This window comes from Abramis brama (genome assembly GCF_963993115.1).
Source record: "Abramis brama genome assembly, chromosome: 11".
Classification (NCBI taxonomy): Eukaryota; Metazoa; Chordata; class Actinopteri; order Cypriniformes; family Leuciscidae; genus Abramis; species Abramis brama.
The window spans coordinates 18,405,008-18,422,171 of record NC_139973.1 but is presented as its reverse complement, the minus strand read 5'-3'; the positions used below and the strand labels follow the sequence as shown (position 1 = coordinate 18,422,171).

At 37.0% G+C, this 17,164-nt stretch overlaps 1 protein-coding gene across 2 annotated transcripts in view; it reads left to right on the top strand.

Annotated features, from left to right (window-relative positions):
• ryk (receptor like tyrosine kinase) overlaps positions 1-15,125 on the top strand; it is a 61,823-nt gene extending 46,698 nt beyond the window's left edge. For both annotated transcript variants that reach the window (XM_084129690.1, XM_084129689.1), the window contains 7 exons: positions 1,126-1,212; positions 3,563-3,632; positions 5,371-5,503; positions 8,947-9,056; positions 9,451-9,610; positions 13,161-13,297; positions 14,024-15,125. In XM_084129690.1, coding sequence (XP_083985816.1) covers positions 1,126-1,212; positions 3,563-3,632; positions 5,371-5,503; positions 8,947-9,056; positions 9,451-9,610; positions 13,161-13,297; positions 14,024-14,135 — 809 coding nt within the window. In that variant the 3' untranslated portion in view covers positions 14,136-15,125. The remainder of the gene's footprint in view (positions 1-1,125; positions 1,213-3,562; positions 3,633-5,370; positions 5,504-8,946; positions 9,057-9,450; positions 9,611-13,160; positions 13,298-14,023) is intronic.
• Positions 15,126-17,164: the final 2,039 nt, after the last annotated feature.

Here is a 17,164-nt window from a genome sequence, read left to right as displayed (position 1 = left end):
ATCAGACTCTTGTTTTGATTTGGAAGAGAGATTCAAGGTGAAAATGAAAATTTTTAGGCAGGATTTGTTACTTTTAAATGACAGAAAACGGCAGTTTCAATAGAGAGTCAAACTCTTGAATCTACTTTGCATGTAACAATTTGGACACTGCACCATATGGGATTCAAACCCCCAACTTTCTGGTCAAGTATGCATTGCTTATCATAACGTGCCACTCAGAACACGTTCACTCAATGAAGATTTTTGTATATAAATGCACCACCTGTTATAATTAAGTTCAGATTTGATCATGCTCAGAAAGACACAATGTCTGGAATAGAAGCAACTTTTGCACCATTTCTGGTGAACCCACGACCTGAAAGGTTTGGGGCTTGTTTCTTATAACTGTGCACCACATAGAACACACCTTTGTTATATTATCGATGAGAGGTTTCAAGGCAAGAATGATCACACAAATACATCAGTTAGCATGTTAACTGGTTAGCATACTAAGCTAACTTAGCCACTAATATAGCTTATGGTCATATTAGAAAGAATAGACATATTTTAGCATGATAACCAATTAGCATGCTTTGCTAACTAGCATAAGACAACAAACACAGGAACTATCAAATTCGGAGAGGTATTTCTCGGGAACGGTAGTGAATCAAAAATCCATTCAGTCATTTTTGTGCGGTTCGGTTTAAAGATCATCTGATTTTGGATGAAATTGGACAAAATTTTAAGGAGTAGCAAAAAAATTGAATGCTGTACTTCCAAAATGGCCACTACTATAATGGGTGGAGTGTTAATGTAAGATGGTGAATGTGATCAGGATGATGAGAGGAATCAGTTGTACTAATATTCATTTTTCTAGAATAAAGGGTTCAAAAGTTATAGAGACCCTAATGTTGGTCAGATTACTATTCATTACCATCTCTACAAGTGTGCTAATTGTCATAATTTTCCTACTTATGGTTCATATGGCTGCCATAGACTCCCATTGGGGTAGAATAATAAAGACTAAGAATACTATTGCCCAGCCTTAAGTGAGACACTCCTATTTTAATGTGTATATTTCTATAAAGATACCTAGATTTCATTATGTCAGCTGATTTCATAAAGTGACTTTATTTTGATCCTCAGGGACCTTTGGCCGCATATTTCATGGAGTCTTGCTTGACGAGAAGGACCCAAGCAAAGAGAAACAAGTCTTTGTGAAGGCAGTGAAAGGTACATCCTCTATTTAATTCTCATTTGATATTTGCCTTGAGTCAAATGTTCTAAAATGAACCTTTTAAAATTACTTTCCCAACATGATCCAAAAAAAAAAAAAAACTTCTCCAGGAAACCATATGAGGGATAGTTTGTGGTAATGCACCTCTTTTATTTATAAAAGTTCATAATACAGGAATGATACTGAGGTATTTTAAAATGAAATGTTGATACTTTGGTCATGACAGCAGTTTCTGTGGAAAATGCAAATGCCATGAGAAACTTTAGCCTTTTCTATCACACTGGTCACCCTTTAATTTGCCCTTGTGCCCTGTTTACCCAGCACAGGACTGGTGCCAACCACCAGACAATGCCATTATACCAGCCTTTGCTGTGCCAAGCTGTTCGGTTTCCCCTCCCGGCCCTTGCCCAAGGGACAGGAAACAATACACTTTACCCATACTCTCCAAGCATCCGTCAAAAGCTGTGCTCCAAGATAAAACCAGACCTCTGTGAACTCCATTCTCAGTGTGCTCACTCAGCCAGCAATCTGTGAGACTGGCTAAAAGGACTTAGACTGCTTTTAGAGTAACCAGACTTTCTCGAGTACAAGGTGAAGCGTTTTTCAGGACCTACATGCACCTTTTTCTAACAAGGACTTCCCTGAGAGGGCAAAACAATTACTTGAGTTCATGTCTCTTTAAACCCCCAAATATTTTGTCATGTGCTCACCCTCATTTCATTCCAAATCTGTGTTACTTTGGGTGTGTTCACACTTGGCATGTTTGGATCAATTAAAACAAACCCTGAATAAGTGTGAATGCTGCCATCCGAACTCTGGTGCGGTTTGAATGAAATATGATGCAACACAGACCAAAGACATCGCAGTAGATCTTAGTTTGTGTGTGAGGAGGGATTCCTGACGCTGTTTTGACTCCTCCACACATTTTATAAGCTCTTCACAAGTTCTCAGCTGGTCAAAATGCCGTCATATGTAGGCTATGCACGTACAACTAGCGCATTTAGCCCAGCACACAGCATTTTTTTGGATGTTGGTAAGTTCCGTCTCAAAATAAGCATTACATCATAAAAGCCGACCAATCAGATTGTGAATGTATCACTATGCCTTTAGGTTCGATATCTTTAGGTTCGGGGTTTAAATGCCAATCTGAACGCTAAGTGGACCAGGACTAAATGATTTTTGTTTTTTTTGGGTCCGGACCAAACGAACCGAGCAAACCCTTGGGTGAACACACCCTTATTTTCTTCTGTAGAACACGAAAGGCGAATCTAAGAATATTCTGGCCACATTTTTCATTAGATTCATTATGAATCTGCATGAGTACTGGGGATGTCAAGCTCTAAAAATGATGACAAAGCACTATAAATGCTTCATAAAGGTAGTCCATATGCTATATACCAACTCAGCCAAAGCCATAAGATAGCTTTGTGTGACCAAAATCTGACACTTCTGTAGTGCTTTTGAATTGTTTCTGAAAGCTTTAGTCCCTATTCATTGTAATTGTTTGGAAAAATGCAACCAGCACATTATTTATTTATTTATTTATTTAGTTTTGTTGAATGGGAAAAAAGTGCTATACTTAAGTAATAACACAATCTTTTTAATTTGACACTGAATTTGAAAAAATGTTCTTGTATTGACTATCCTTTGGTGCTACTTGGCTTTTACCAGATGTTTGAGGGTTTACCTAGTCTTGCGTAGCCAGACCTTCAGACTGACTGCAGAAGGTCTGGACTCTATCGCAGCTTTCATTGGCCAAGGACCGCCCAAGAGGATGTTTGACTGACATGTAACGCAACCAATCACAGTTCGTTTTGTTCTGTGTCATGTTTCAGGGCGTGAAAATGTAAAGTCGATATCCGTACAATAACAGACCGGCGTGTATCTAATAAGTTATTCATTCAAGAACGTTGTGCAAGTTTACGGCAACAATGGAGCCGTGAACTTCACATACATTTGAAAATCCAGCGTTTAGTTAATCCTGGTAAGTGCTCATTGTCACAGTTGTAAACACGACAGCTTCCATGAGGGGGTTTGGCATCACAGCGGCTTTGTTTCTAGACGGACCGTTAAAGAATGCAAGACACGTACGTCTCCCGGAAAACCAACAAGATGACGACTTCGAAAATCTAGAAGTGTTTCCAGTTAAGTGTGCCATATTCATCAGACGTTCAGCCAACGGTCCGTGGGTGTGATGACTGAGGCTGAGACTAGGGTTTACCTAACATTTTGATTGGTGTGATGAGAAGGCTTTGATACCCGTTTTTGTCAGGTTCGCCTCACGTTTAGTTGTACAGGGTGTGTCACAAATCGCTTGACTCGCTGTTCTTATGTTTGACTGTGCAGATCATGCCTCAGAGGTACAGGTGACCATGATGCTTACAGAAAGCTGTAAACTACGGGGTCTTCACCACAGGTGAGTCACAGACATCTCATGTGCTGATTTCTTGATGCTTGAAGAACTTGCCCTGTTTGACTTATGTTCTTGCAATATCTCCTCTTCTTTTAGTTCAGAATAGTGTGAGTTTTGTACAGAATCATTTGTATTGTATTTGATGTAGACATGCTCATGTTCATTTTTGTAGCTCTGATGCTAGTAGTGGTGCACATGATTTCACTTTTAAACAAGTCCTTTCATATATGAACAAAGCTTGCCATAGCTGTGTTGTGAATCAGAGGGACCTTATGCAGGGCTCTCTACACTCTGAGCAAGAGAATCTTTAGTTCACAGCAGATTAGAGGTTTTAAGAATGATGACATAATATACTTGTGTGTATGAATATAAATTACCATACTTTCATGATAGGTAAACTACCCTGTCCACAATGGAGCATGTTGTGTAATGTTTGAGTGTTGTGACGGTGATGATATGACCACAGCCCAGCTATGACACTTCTATGACTACTTATCTACACACTTCCTCTGCTGGGTGAACTACTGTCTGTCTTCATCTGCATTATTTCTTCATTAGTGAATTCTCTTTTACCATGCTTCATAGAAATGAGTGTGGTTTCTGATAAACTGTTCTTATGAATCTCTTTGTTTTGTTTGAGTAAGGCTATCTTGACAAAAGATCTGAGCGAATACAGTTTTAGGACCAGTGCCTGGACGTTTAATATATACCAGTATATATTGCTGCCATATTGTTTATCTATTGTCTGATATTAGAAATGTATCTGTATCAGTGTGAAACATTATTTATGTATTTAGAATCATTTTAAGTGTAAGTGTAAAATGAATCTTAAAACAAACATAAATCTTGTTGTTGTTAATTGTAAGCTTTAACTAAATATTAAAAATGATAATAATTTTTTTATTGTACATAAGTTATGAATGCTAAGTTCACTTGTGACATTTAAAATGATTGGCTTAAGTTTATTTTTATTTTTAATTTATTTAGAAAAAATAGTATAGACATTTTTATATCAGCCATTTATTGGCTGTTGCCTAACTTATTTATTGGTTAAAACTACTGAAACTTAAATAAATAAAAACAAACAAAAAATTATCATATTGAAAAAAAAAAAGAAGAAAAAACTAAATAAATGTTCTCTTGGAATACAATGACATTAAAAAATGAATACTGATTTTGTGAACCTGGTGCTCATCTAATGTATCAGCATACCTTCACATAATATTAAATATCACTTCATCTTCATTCAGAATCTTTTTCCTGATATTCATATAGCGGCAGTGCAGCAGCCCTGAGGTAGAACATTCTGTTTAGATTTTTCTGTTTCCCGCTTGGTTGCCTTTTGGGATGGGCTCAGACCCATATCCTGTCCCGAGCGCTCCGAGCTTTGCAGTCACGCAGACCCGTGTCTGGGGTTAAATGGTCAGCGCAGCCCATGACTTAAATTTTTCCTTGTCAGAAACGAATCACTGATTGAAATAGTATTATGCCAAGTATCCTTAGGGTAACATGTCACTTCCTGTCTACTTTGTGTATCACTGCTAGCGGGAATCTAATAACAGTAATTCATTTCTCTAGATGTTTTCATTGAATCCCCCACATTTAAATGTGTGGTTGTGTACTTGTTTTTTTCTTTTCCTGCAGAAATGTGTTTGAAAACTTGGCCTTCTGCCATTTGTCCTTTTTACCTACACCATCAAACTTGAACCCATTTTTCACTGCATGGTCTGTTCACATTTAGGAACCTGTTACCCATCAGCCATGTGTGTATAGAAGATGGTGAGAAGCCCATGGTCATGTTGCCTTATATGAACTGGGGAAATCTTAAGCTTTTCCTGCGCCAGTGTAAGCTTGCTGAGGCCAACAACCCACAGGTGAGACTACTACAATATAGAGAGATTTTATGCCAGTTGTGATTTGAGGCAGGAATCAAAAAAACAGCAACAACCAAGCTAAACACAGATTTATTCATTCATCATATACACCAACAGTCAACAGTTTTGGATCGGTAAGATTTTTTATGTTTTTAAAAGAAGTCGCTTCTGCTGACCAAGGCTGCATTTATTTGATTAAAAATACCAAAAAAGCAGTAATATAGTTAAATATTATGACATTTTAAAATAACTGTTTTCTATTTTAATATATTTTAAAATGTAATTTATCCCTGTGATCAATGCTGAATTTTCAGCATCATTACTCCAGTCTTCAGTGTCATATGATCCTTCAGAAATCATTCTAATATGAGGATTTGCTGCTCAAAAAACATTAATTATTATGATCAATGTTGAAAACAGTTGTGTACAATTCTTTTGCAGGATTCTTTGATTAACAGAAAGTTCAAAAGAACAGCATTTATTTAAAACAGAATCTTTTGTAACATAAATGTCTTTACTGTAACTTTTGATCAATTTAATTCATCAGTTAATTCAGTAAAAGTATTGATTTCTTTTTTCTTTCACCCAAAACATTTAATAAAATAATTCTTACTGACCTCAATCTTTTGAACGGTAGTGTTTAATGTTACAAAAGCTTTCTATTTCAGATAAATGCTGTTCAAAATTCTTTTGAACTTTCTATCAAAGAATCCTAAAATAAAAATGTAAATTGTAAATTTACATGTAAATGTAAAAAACTGTTTTCAACATTGTTAATAATGAGAAATGTTTCTTGAGGATCAAATCATCATATTAAAATGATTTCTGAAGGATCATGTGACTGAAGACTGGAGTAATGATGCTGAAAATTCAATTATTATGAATTTTTAATGAAATAAATGCAGCCTTGGTGAGTAGAACATTAAAAAATTTACCGATCCAAAACTTTTGACTGGTAGTGTATATGAAATATCTAAATATGTCAGAATGTATTTTCACATTTACGCTTTTAAATTAATATATGAATTTTGTTGCATTAGATATCAAAGAGAAGTTTGAATGATTAGACTATCCACTGCTTCATTGCTTTGGCATTAGTTGTGAAAAGAAGCACACTCATTTTGCAGGTTGGGTTATATAACATGCAACATTTAAACTGAATCCACATTTATGCAAAGAGTAGTTTTTGACCTGTGTGAATTCAGCTATCAAGTAGTGCAATGACCCTCCTCCTGTTAGCCATAAATCAGTCTGAGGGAGGTGTTTATATTAGAGACCATCCAGCAGAACACCTGGAATGTTCAGATTATCCTGATTTAATTGCTTTCTTCACAACAATGAATTCATTGTGCAGATCCTCTGTCAACATTGAGCGAACCTTCTATGATAGGTGCTTTACAGTAGTGTTCTGTGTACAATCGAGCCTTTGTGATGTTAACCCTGGGCGGTCTTTTATTCGGCTGCCACTGAACCCTCTTCAAAGACAAGATTACATAAATTCGGTCAGACAGATGTACTCTTAAAATTGTTAAATGGGTACTTCAGGCTATCAGTGTTTCTACTGCAGGACCAAGCATGTTGTGGCAGTGTTTTAGTTATGGGCATTTGCCTTTTTTTTTTCTTTTTTTTTTTGAAAATCGTATATCATGTGAACTATCTAAGCTTTAGATAATACCATGCATTTTGGCATTGAAAGTGGAAGGCTGCTTTTTGTATTTACTGCCAAGATTTTCACCTCTCACTTGAACTGAATTGTAGATGCATGTCTGTTTGCAGCCTTTAAGGGGTGTGCAAAACTACATACTTTTAAAGTGGCTCAGTCTGAATGAGTAGTCAGGGTTGAGGAAGCACTGTCATTAGGCTGGTTTAGGGTCTTGTACACGGTCCACCAGATGCTTGCTGATCAAACACCTGGATTGAGCCAGACTGAATGGAACAGTATGCAAGTATCTTGTTTTTAAAAAGAGAGGCACAACATAGTGACTGAAGATGATTGTCTGACCAACATAGAGCAACATTTTAATATTAATGCTTACATATTTGAAATGTCTAAATATTCTGTTTAACAGAAACTATGGATGCATGTGATGCAACCTTGTTTGTAAAATTTGGGATCAGTATTTTTTTTTTAAAGAAATTAATACTTTTTTCAGCAAGTTTGCATTCAATGAATAGCGACAATAAGGCTTTTCATTTGTTTAAAAAAAATTACATTTCAAATAAATGCTGTTCTTTTGAACTTCATATTTATTAAAGAATCCTGAAGAAAATTCTTCGTCACCATTTCCACAAAACTATTAAGCAAGCAGCACAACTGTTTTCAACATTGATGGTAATAAAAAAAGAAAAAAAATCTTCATCCCCAAATCAGCATATTAGAATAATTTCTTTAATATACGCCTCTGAAGACTGGTAAATTCAGCTGAGCCATCACAGGATTAAATAACATTATAAAACAATTAACAACAAAAAAAAGTTTTAAATTGTAATAATATTTCACAATATTTCTGTTTTTATTTACTGTATTTTTGACAAAAATGTATCAGTTACAAGTTATAGTTACATAACTAACTAAAGCATTGCTTACAACAGGTGATCTGCAATGGACACTCATTTAGAGATGTGATTTCTCAAAGATGGGTTTAGCATGTTGGCAGTCATACAGTTGCTGCTAGACTGTCAGCATGCTAAAGCACACCCTCTCAGAGAAGTCATGTCTCTAAATTGATCCCCTTTAAGACTCTCCAGCTAAAAAGAATAACAAGTTTAGATTTACTAGTCACTCTCATTGACCCATCCCTATGTTCTACACGTACAACATTCTCTCTTGAGTAAACATTTCAGTCTAAATCACGCTCACCAAATTCACACTGAACAAACAGGAATGAGCATGCACCATCGAACTCATCTGACACCTGAGTTTGTCATACACTGCAATTATTTTGTTCTAAAGCCTTGCGTATAGTTCTTCAGGGGGAAAAAGCCACTCATTTAGAGAGGATTATGTTATGACCCTGTCAGTTAGCACCCAGGGTTTCTTGTTGTGTCTGGCTCTGGATAGATTATACAAGGGTGCCTGACATTGAGCCACTCCCTCTAAACAGTTAAAGCGTTAGTGTTTGGCTTTGGCTCTTGGTGCTAAGGATGTTTATGTTTAGTGAGGTAACTGTCATTACATCAGACGTCAGACTCTTCCTACCAACTGATATTCAACAGGGGAACTTGTTGCTCCATCAAGTCTGGTTTCCTAAGAGGTGAAGCGTAACCACGAGTGTCTGCTCTCACCCACTTGTCATGTGTTCTCACTTTTTGCTTCTTTCAGTTTCTCATGTTGGATCTCTATTATTGCCGTTTAAAAAAATTCTCACACTTCCAGTGACCTTTAAAATGTCTTTTTTGATCACTATAACCATTTTGTCCACTCTTTCTTGTTACACATACAGGCCATCTCTCAGCAAGACCTGGTCCACATGGCAATACAGATTTCATGTGGAATGAGCTACCTGGCACGGAGAGAGGTCATTCACAAAGACCTGGCTGCCAGAAACTGCGTGTAAGTGCCGTTTGACCTCATGTTCTCACACTATTTACCATCTTACACCTTCTGCTATCTATGCAGGAGTATACAGCTGCACCAAGTGTTACGTTTTGGTATTGGCTGTTAAAAAAGATAATGTACAGTCAATGGTTATTATTGCAATAATTGTGACAATGACTACATTTTATATATAAAATCATCAATTAAGGGTGATATTTAAACTATTAAATCCCCTTGCATTCAATGCTGGCAATAATGCTGCATGTAATGTCACGACTTGAGAATATATATTTAGGACACCCTTTCAGCTTTAAGTTCTTGCATTTATTTACATTTTTTACCATCAGTTTGCATTAATATCAATGCGTATTTTATTTAGATGTCTAAATAGATGTCTTTTTTTTTGCAGAATTGATAACAGCATGCAAGTGAAGATCACAGATAATGCGCTGGCCCGTGATCTCTTCCCCATGGACTATCACTGCCTCGGGGACAATGAGAACCGACCTGTTCGCTGGATGGCTTTGGAGAGTTTGCTCAACAATGACTTTTCTAGTGCCAGTGATGTGGTAAGAGTTGCAGACAGACTTTAACATGCGCTCACATAATATTTAGTTTCATACCAACAGCAGGCGGTCTCTAATGTATTGTTTTTCTCTTCCTATGGATATTTTGCCTGTAAAAGAATAGTGTATCCTGTTTAACTTACAATAGTCGTTTGCTGCTTGTTTATAAATTAATTTATGGCACTGGTAAAATTGAGTACCTGTACACTCTCCAATTTTTTTCTAAGATTGTGTTCCAAATCCTGGTAATTTTCAAATTGCATAACTTCTTTGTCATACTATCTGCTCCATCATGCTTTGTTACTGCTGACAATTACAGTAATCATGCTTCCGATGCCCATGAACATGTTGAGTCCTGTGTCGTCGGATACATGCAGGATTACAGCAGTTAACATGCTTTTGAATTTCCCTAATATGTTTATATTCTTGATGATAGTCCTGTAATAGGTGTACAATCACATTTCAGATCATTTTGCAAGTCTACATTACACGTAGCACAAGTTAAAATGATAGATCACCCAAAAATTAAATGAGTCATTTCCTGACCCTCATGTCGTTCCAAACTCAAGACTTTCATTCATCTGTGAAATTTTAATGAAACCCGAAAGACTTCTGTCCCACCATTGAATGTCCTATTGATCAAAACTTTGACGCTTCACTTCATAATGAAATCCATAAAAAACAGATTTAATTTAGGCTTTTATTCAAACATTAACATTGATCAGTACACATATGTAGAGCACATAAAATATGGTAAAGGACCTTCAAATATGATGTGCGAGAACCAATGACATTTGTACTTGTGCATAAAGCAAGTATGGATTAAACTGCTCATTTCTACAAAATCTAGGTGGATTGGTCTTTCTATGAAGGGACAGAAATCTCTCATATTAAAAAATAATAATAATTCTTCATTTGTTTTTTGAAGATTAGGAAAAATCCTATGGGTTTGGAATGACACTAGAGACTAAATGATGATTTTTGACTAAAATGACTATCCTTTTAAACAAACTTGGGCTTAGGAAATGGCAAAGCAAACCTCTGTCACGTTTTTTTTTCTTTCTGAGAGGTGAATGAGGGAGAAAATTGTTTGTGTGTGTTTTTGTGGCAACACTCTACGTTCCCCTCCGTCTCACTCAAAGTGCCAAGGAAACAACCCACCCTAGACAGCCAGGAAGCACTGAACGCCGCCTGGCCGCCTCATAAATGACACACCGGGCCAAAACCTGTCAGAAATCTGACCTCTGCATTCCTTCAGACTAACAGAACAATAGTGTCTGGTGCTACCCTCATGCCAGGAACAATTATTAAGGTTCCGTTTATCATAATACAATAGGAGCTGGTGATGAGCAGTGGCCTGGTATGGAAATTTACTCTTGTTTACTGGGATACGCTGGAAATTCATTTACCGCAAGGAGCTGTAGTGCAGGATACCACCCACCCAGTGAGACATGAGACAAAATGCCAGATCAGCAGTGGATGTCAACTTTGATCTGTGCCCAGTTACCCTCTTATAGCTTCTCAACAAACACATCAGTGCAGGAGACAACGTCCATTTATATGTAAAGAAGCTTGTCTGTTTTTAAATGTCAAGAAAGAAAAGATGGTCAGGATTGTCTTTTAATGAATAGGGAGGATTAATTTGGAGTTTGTTCTGCAGTCAAGTAGCGCAAACATGATTTTACAGTTATTTTACTGTTTGGCGTTAACAATACATCTCCCTGCTGGGCAGACACATAGAGAATGGTTTAAAAAGTCACCTTACCGCACTGAAAGTAATGTAGCTTTTTATAGTCATGGTAATTTTTTATATCCAAAATTGACTGACGTCTAACAAACTTGATTGACTTGAACCTTTTTTTTATAACAAGCTGTAATTACATTAGTTTGCACATCAGTTTGTTTCATGGTTAATGATGTAGAACAAACATCTTGATGCATGTTGAATGAGCATGGCTGCATATTTATTTGATTTGAAGCCTCTTAAATGTCTCTGTAAACAAGCCGTGATTGTGTCCAAAATCAATGGAATAAATCCAGATTTCCTTCTTTTGTGTTACTGGAATGCTTTGTTTCCATAATGCTACTGATGTCCCTTAAATGCCCTAAAGGGGACCTCATGACTCAAACAGATCCAGATAGGGGTGTTCTCTCTCTCTCTCTCTCTCTCTCTCTCTCTCTCTCTCTCTCTCTCTCTCTCTCTCTCTCTCTCTCTCTCTCTCTGTCTATATATATATATATATATATATCTCACTGGCCACTTTATTAGGTACACCTTGCTAGTAACGTGTTGGACCATATTTTGCCTTCAGAACTGCCTTCATTCTTTGTGGCATAGATTTAACAAGGTGCTGGAAACATTCCTCAGAGATTTTGGTCCGTATTGACATGATGGCATTACGCATTTGCTGGAGATTTGTCGTCTCACATCCATGATGCAAATCTCCCGTTCCACCACATCATAAAATTGCTCTATTGGATTGAGTAAAGTGAACTCATTGTCATGTTTAAGAAACCAGTTTGAGATGATCTGAGCTTTGCGACATGGTGCATTATCGTGCTGGAAGCAGCCATCAGAAGATGGTACACTGGTCATAAAGAGATGGATATGGTCAGCAACAATACTCAGGTAGGCTGTGGCATTTAAACAATGCTCAGTTGGTACTAAGAGGACCCAAAGTGTGCCAAGAAAAATATCCCCAATACTATTACACCACCAGCAGCAACCTGAACCGTTGATACAAGGACGTATGGATCTATGCTTTCATGTTGTTTACGCCAAATTCTGATCCTACCATCTGAATGTCAAAGCAGAAATCAAGACTCTTAAGACCAAGCAATGTTTTTCCAATCTTTTATTGTCCAATTTTGGTGAGCCTGCGCGAATTATAGCTTCAGTTTCCTGTTGTTAGCTGACAGGAGTAGCACCCGGTGTGATCTTCTGCTGCTGTAGCTCATCTGCTTCAAGGTTCGACGTGTTGTGCTTTCAGAGATGCTTTTCTGCAGACCTTGGTGGTTGTTTCAGTTCAAATCATTCTCCTCTGACCTCTGGCATCAACAAGGCATTTTCTTGGCATCGTCTTTTCAAGGCATCTCTTTTTCGTACCATTCTCTGATAGTGAAAATACTCAGACCAGCCTGTCTGACACGAACCACCATGCCATCTTCAAAGTCACTTAAATCACCTTTCTTCCCCATTTTGATGCTCACTTTGAACTTCATCAGATCATCTTGACCATGAGTTGCTGCCATGTGATTGGCTGATTAGATATTTTCATTAAAAATCAGTTGAACAGCAGGGGGGGTTTTTTGTGTTTTTTTTTGCGTTTGTGGAATTACTTATAACAAGAAACCCCCCACTTGTCCTTTATGAAGATTCAAATGGGAATATATTTCTGCATTTAGATACTGATCTGTAAATACAATTTATTAGTTTATAAATAATGTCAGCCTCTAGTGATCTCACTTGTTGAAAGGGAGGGATCATCTTTCTGTTTCAGTCATCGTTCCTCACTCGGCCTGGTCTGAGCTATTGTGTGTTGTTTCCCTACAGTGGGCGTTCGGGGTAACTCTGTGGGAGCTGATGACCTTGGGACAGACTCCTTACGTTGACATCGACCCCTTCGAGATGGCCGCCTATTTGAAGGATGGGTACAGAATAGCACAACCCATCAACTGCCCCGATGAATTGTGAGTTTTATATTTTAATCTGTATTTCAGTCAATTTGAGTATAAAACTTCATTTTCATGTATTGATTTAATGTTGAAAATACATAAAAAATAAATAAACTATTGTGAATTTGCATTCCTGAGTGATTGGCAAGGCTCCCAAAGTGTCAGTAACAACAACTTTCTTAAATCTTGATTATTTTCTGAGGAAACTAACTGAACCTTTAGAAACCTAAATGGACAGTTTGATCCGAGCACAACAACTGCATGCTATCCGCACAATCTGACCCTTATCGACATCCTGCAATAGCTAGGGAACCGGAGCATGGCGATCGAACCAGCCAGGAATTACAAAGCAACGAGCGCTGTTGACCATGTCAGTGATCCAAATACAGCAAAATTAATTGTCTTATGTGCAGTCGCCGGAACACAGTTTAGAGAACACAGGAAAAGCTAATCAGTGTTGGATCGTTGCTTAATACTCTTTCCTCCAGAGAATAAGTGATGAATAAGAGTTCTGAGGCTTGCCTTGTGTATTTAAAAGCTTGAATAGAAATAGAGCGATAAAGTGATCTCAACTTTCACTTGAGCCCGTTTCAATTGTTGCTGTCAAATGTAATCAAGACCAATACATCTTGTCCATTCCAGCACTTTCTTCTTTGATAAATCTGCTATGGCTTCCTCAGTCACCTCACAGATCTGATAAAAGTAAATGCTTTGTTTATATGAGGGTGTTCTCTGTTTCAGATTTGCAGTGATGGCGTGTTGCTGGGCCTTGGATCCAGAAGAGAGACCAAAATTCCAACAGCTCGTCCAATGCCTTACTGAGTTCCACGCAGCTTTGGGGGCCTACGTCTAAACTCACTCGAACCAGCCAGAGATGTTGAACAGCACTATTCCAGAGAATAAACGTTAATGCAGTGCCTTACTTTATAAGAAAACTAGCCATTTTGTAAAGTGTTTTTATTTCATGCGATATTAAATATGGCTTTGTTTGGAAGGTGTAGCTTGCTTCGGAGGTCAGTATCTATTTTTATATCACAGCTGTGTGAAATATCAAGGACTCTTTCCGATTCTCAAGAATATCATCCACATTTGATTGGAATGCTGGTATTAGGATGTCCACAGGAAGCTGCTGTTCTCTTTGTTTCACAAAGAAGCTTTTTTTCCTTTTTCTTAACAATAGAGATGACAAGAAACTTCTGAAATTTCCTTCTGGATATTTAAAATATTGCTCGGAGTTATCTGTACATATATTTCCAAAGTCTTCAGTGAGAGGAGCTTAATCTCCACTGCATTATGTCCTGCATTATCTGTTTTTAAAATAATTTGGTGAGAGAATTAGGTCTCCACTACATTTGTTGTACAGAAAAAAGCCTCAGCCCGGACACGGCAATTGGTACGTAAACTAGACGTTTAAAAATAACTTTTTTGGGACTAAAGATGGCGGAGCCCTACAGCTGAGCATAAGCTTTACCTCCTTAAATTATGAGATGGTCGCGGAGGTGAAAAGCAGTGTTGTTGGGATCCTGCAAGTCAAACTGGACTTTGATACAGGGTTTTTTCAAATTCCTAAAGCTTTTGATGTTTGACTGTTCTGTGTCAGAACAATGCCTTCCTTGTATGTTTAAAACTGTATGAATACATGGACAAGAAAAGAAACATGAGTCACTGTGAATATTTGAAGTGTATGGCCTAGACACCATTTTCAAATCTTTTGTTCTGAATCTATAGGCTCTTCTTTCTATCCTTGTGATCACTGCATGTTGACTTTTTTAAAGGGTTTTGTGTAAACTGAATTCATACCTATCAATTAAATGAGACCTCTAAATAAAATGGGATCTCAGTGTCGGGTTGTTGGTGTTTGTTGATTTTGATGCATGGTTTAGTCTGGAGGATGGTTTTAACCTTAAACTTTTACTCCCACCTCTTGGTCCTTGATACAATGGAAGCATCTGTTTTCAGTTATTAAGAACTGTTAAGAACTGTTCTCAATGGCACAATTTTGCAATGATTTAATCGTGATGTAAGTGTTTTTTTGTTTGTTTTTTTTTGTGTTTTTTTGTAATATCACTGTGCAAATGTTTATCTTAAGACTTAATCTTAATTTGTGGGGTGATTGACTACATCTTTGTGCAATCCTTATTCACTGTAACTTGACAGTTATTTTGTAGCTTAACTACTGATTTTATCAATGTACTATATTTTAGCGTAGCTTAAAGTTCAAATGTTTTATGGAGTGTATGGAAGTGCTTGCATGTCTGATGCCATTCTTTCTGTAAAAGAATTACATATTGAATAATTTATAATTATTTTAGTTTCATATAAAAAATAATTTTAGCTTTTTATATATCACTTAGAAATGTGACTAATCCAGTTTGTGGATTTTTCACACATTCAAGGAAAAAAGCCCACCCAATTTTGTTATTCGTACATAGTCTTTTTCTCCTTACTTGTGAAGAAATATCAGCATTGCTAAAGATATGACATAACTCTTAGGTTTCTTTCATTGTTTATGTTATGGAGGGGAAAATATCCATTGTTTTGTTGCACTCACGAAGAGGATAAAGCCTCTAAAAGTTTTCAGTTTTATGTGATGCTGTAATGGAAAGTCATATTTTTTTTCTTCTTTTTTTTTTTTTTTTTTTGGATGAATTAATGTGCTTAGTGTTAAATTGGGGCAGTGCTCTAGAAAGATTATCACCCTCGTCGTAGATCTTGTTCTCCTTTCCCGGGTTCTGACATGTTTTATTCTGTATAATACGGTTTAATCTCAGCAAATGGCAGAAGTATATTCTGAAGAACTTGACAAGCACAGCATGCTGAAACGGCACTCGCTGACACAATGATTGATGTGCTTTAGTACGTGCGTTGATCAATGTTTATGTAAGCAGTAAGGGCGCGAGAGGCTGTGCTGTAGGGCGTTGTTACCACACCGTGAAGCCGTGACTTATTCAGCACTAGCCTAGCTTTCACAATACAAATATTAAAGCCAAAAATATGTATCAATGCAACTTTCCAGAAGTAAAATATCAAAATTCCTTCATTCCGCTGGAAAAAAAATAGTTTCTGACCGTGGACAGCCACAAAATGTTCCTAGGTGTAATATGCGTCATCTAATGGAGCTCAAATAAAAAAAAAGTACCATTCTCATAGTTGTGCAGTGATGCACAAAACCGTTGGGTGAAGCGGTCATATAGTCATACTTTATCGTGAATAAAACACAGTTATTGACCAATAAGAACAGAAGCAAGGACTGGAACTTATTCTAAATCAAAATAAAAGTCTAAATTAGATCTGTTCCTCATATAAAGTGATTGTGAAAAATGCTGGCATCCTAACAACATTGGACCTAATTGACTTGAAAAGAAAAGGTTTTTTATTTTATTTATGTTATATCTTCTTTTGTGTCCCACAGAAGAATGTAAGTCATACAGGTTTGGAATTACATGAGCGTAAGTAATGAGTAAATAACACAATATGCATTTTTGTGTACCCACTTAAGAGAATAGCTCTGTCATAATGGCAGTCTAAGCATTTCTTGGAAACTTGTCAGAAAAGAACAATGTTACAACAATGTATTTCAATGGGACGTAGATGATGTAACATTTATGGCCTCTTCAGTGAGATTGCTTGTGCCAAATGGCACTCATTTCCAAGGTTTCGATTCGCTTGACTGTACAGACAAAAGTACATGAGCACAAGGGACACTTGAGGCCCATTATAGGGGAAGACTGCCATAAGGAAATTCTTTAGTGACAAACCACTGAATGCTGATAGGAAACGTAAAATTTGTCAATAAAACTGGCTATACAGAAACATTTCTATGCCTTTTATCAGGTTGTAAGACTTTGACCCTATAGAGTGCAGAAATGAACAGAGACTCAC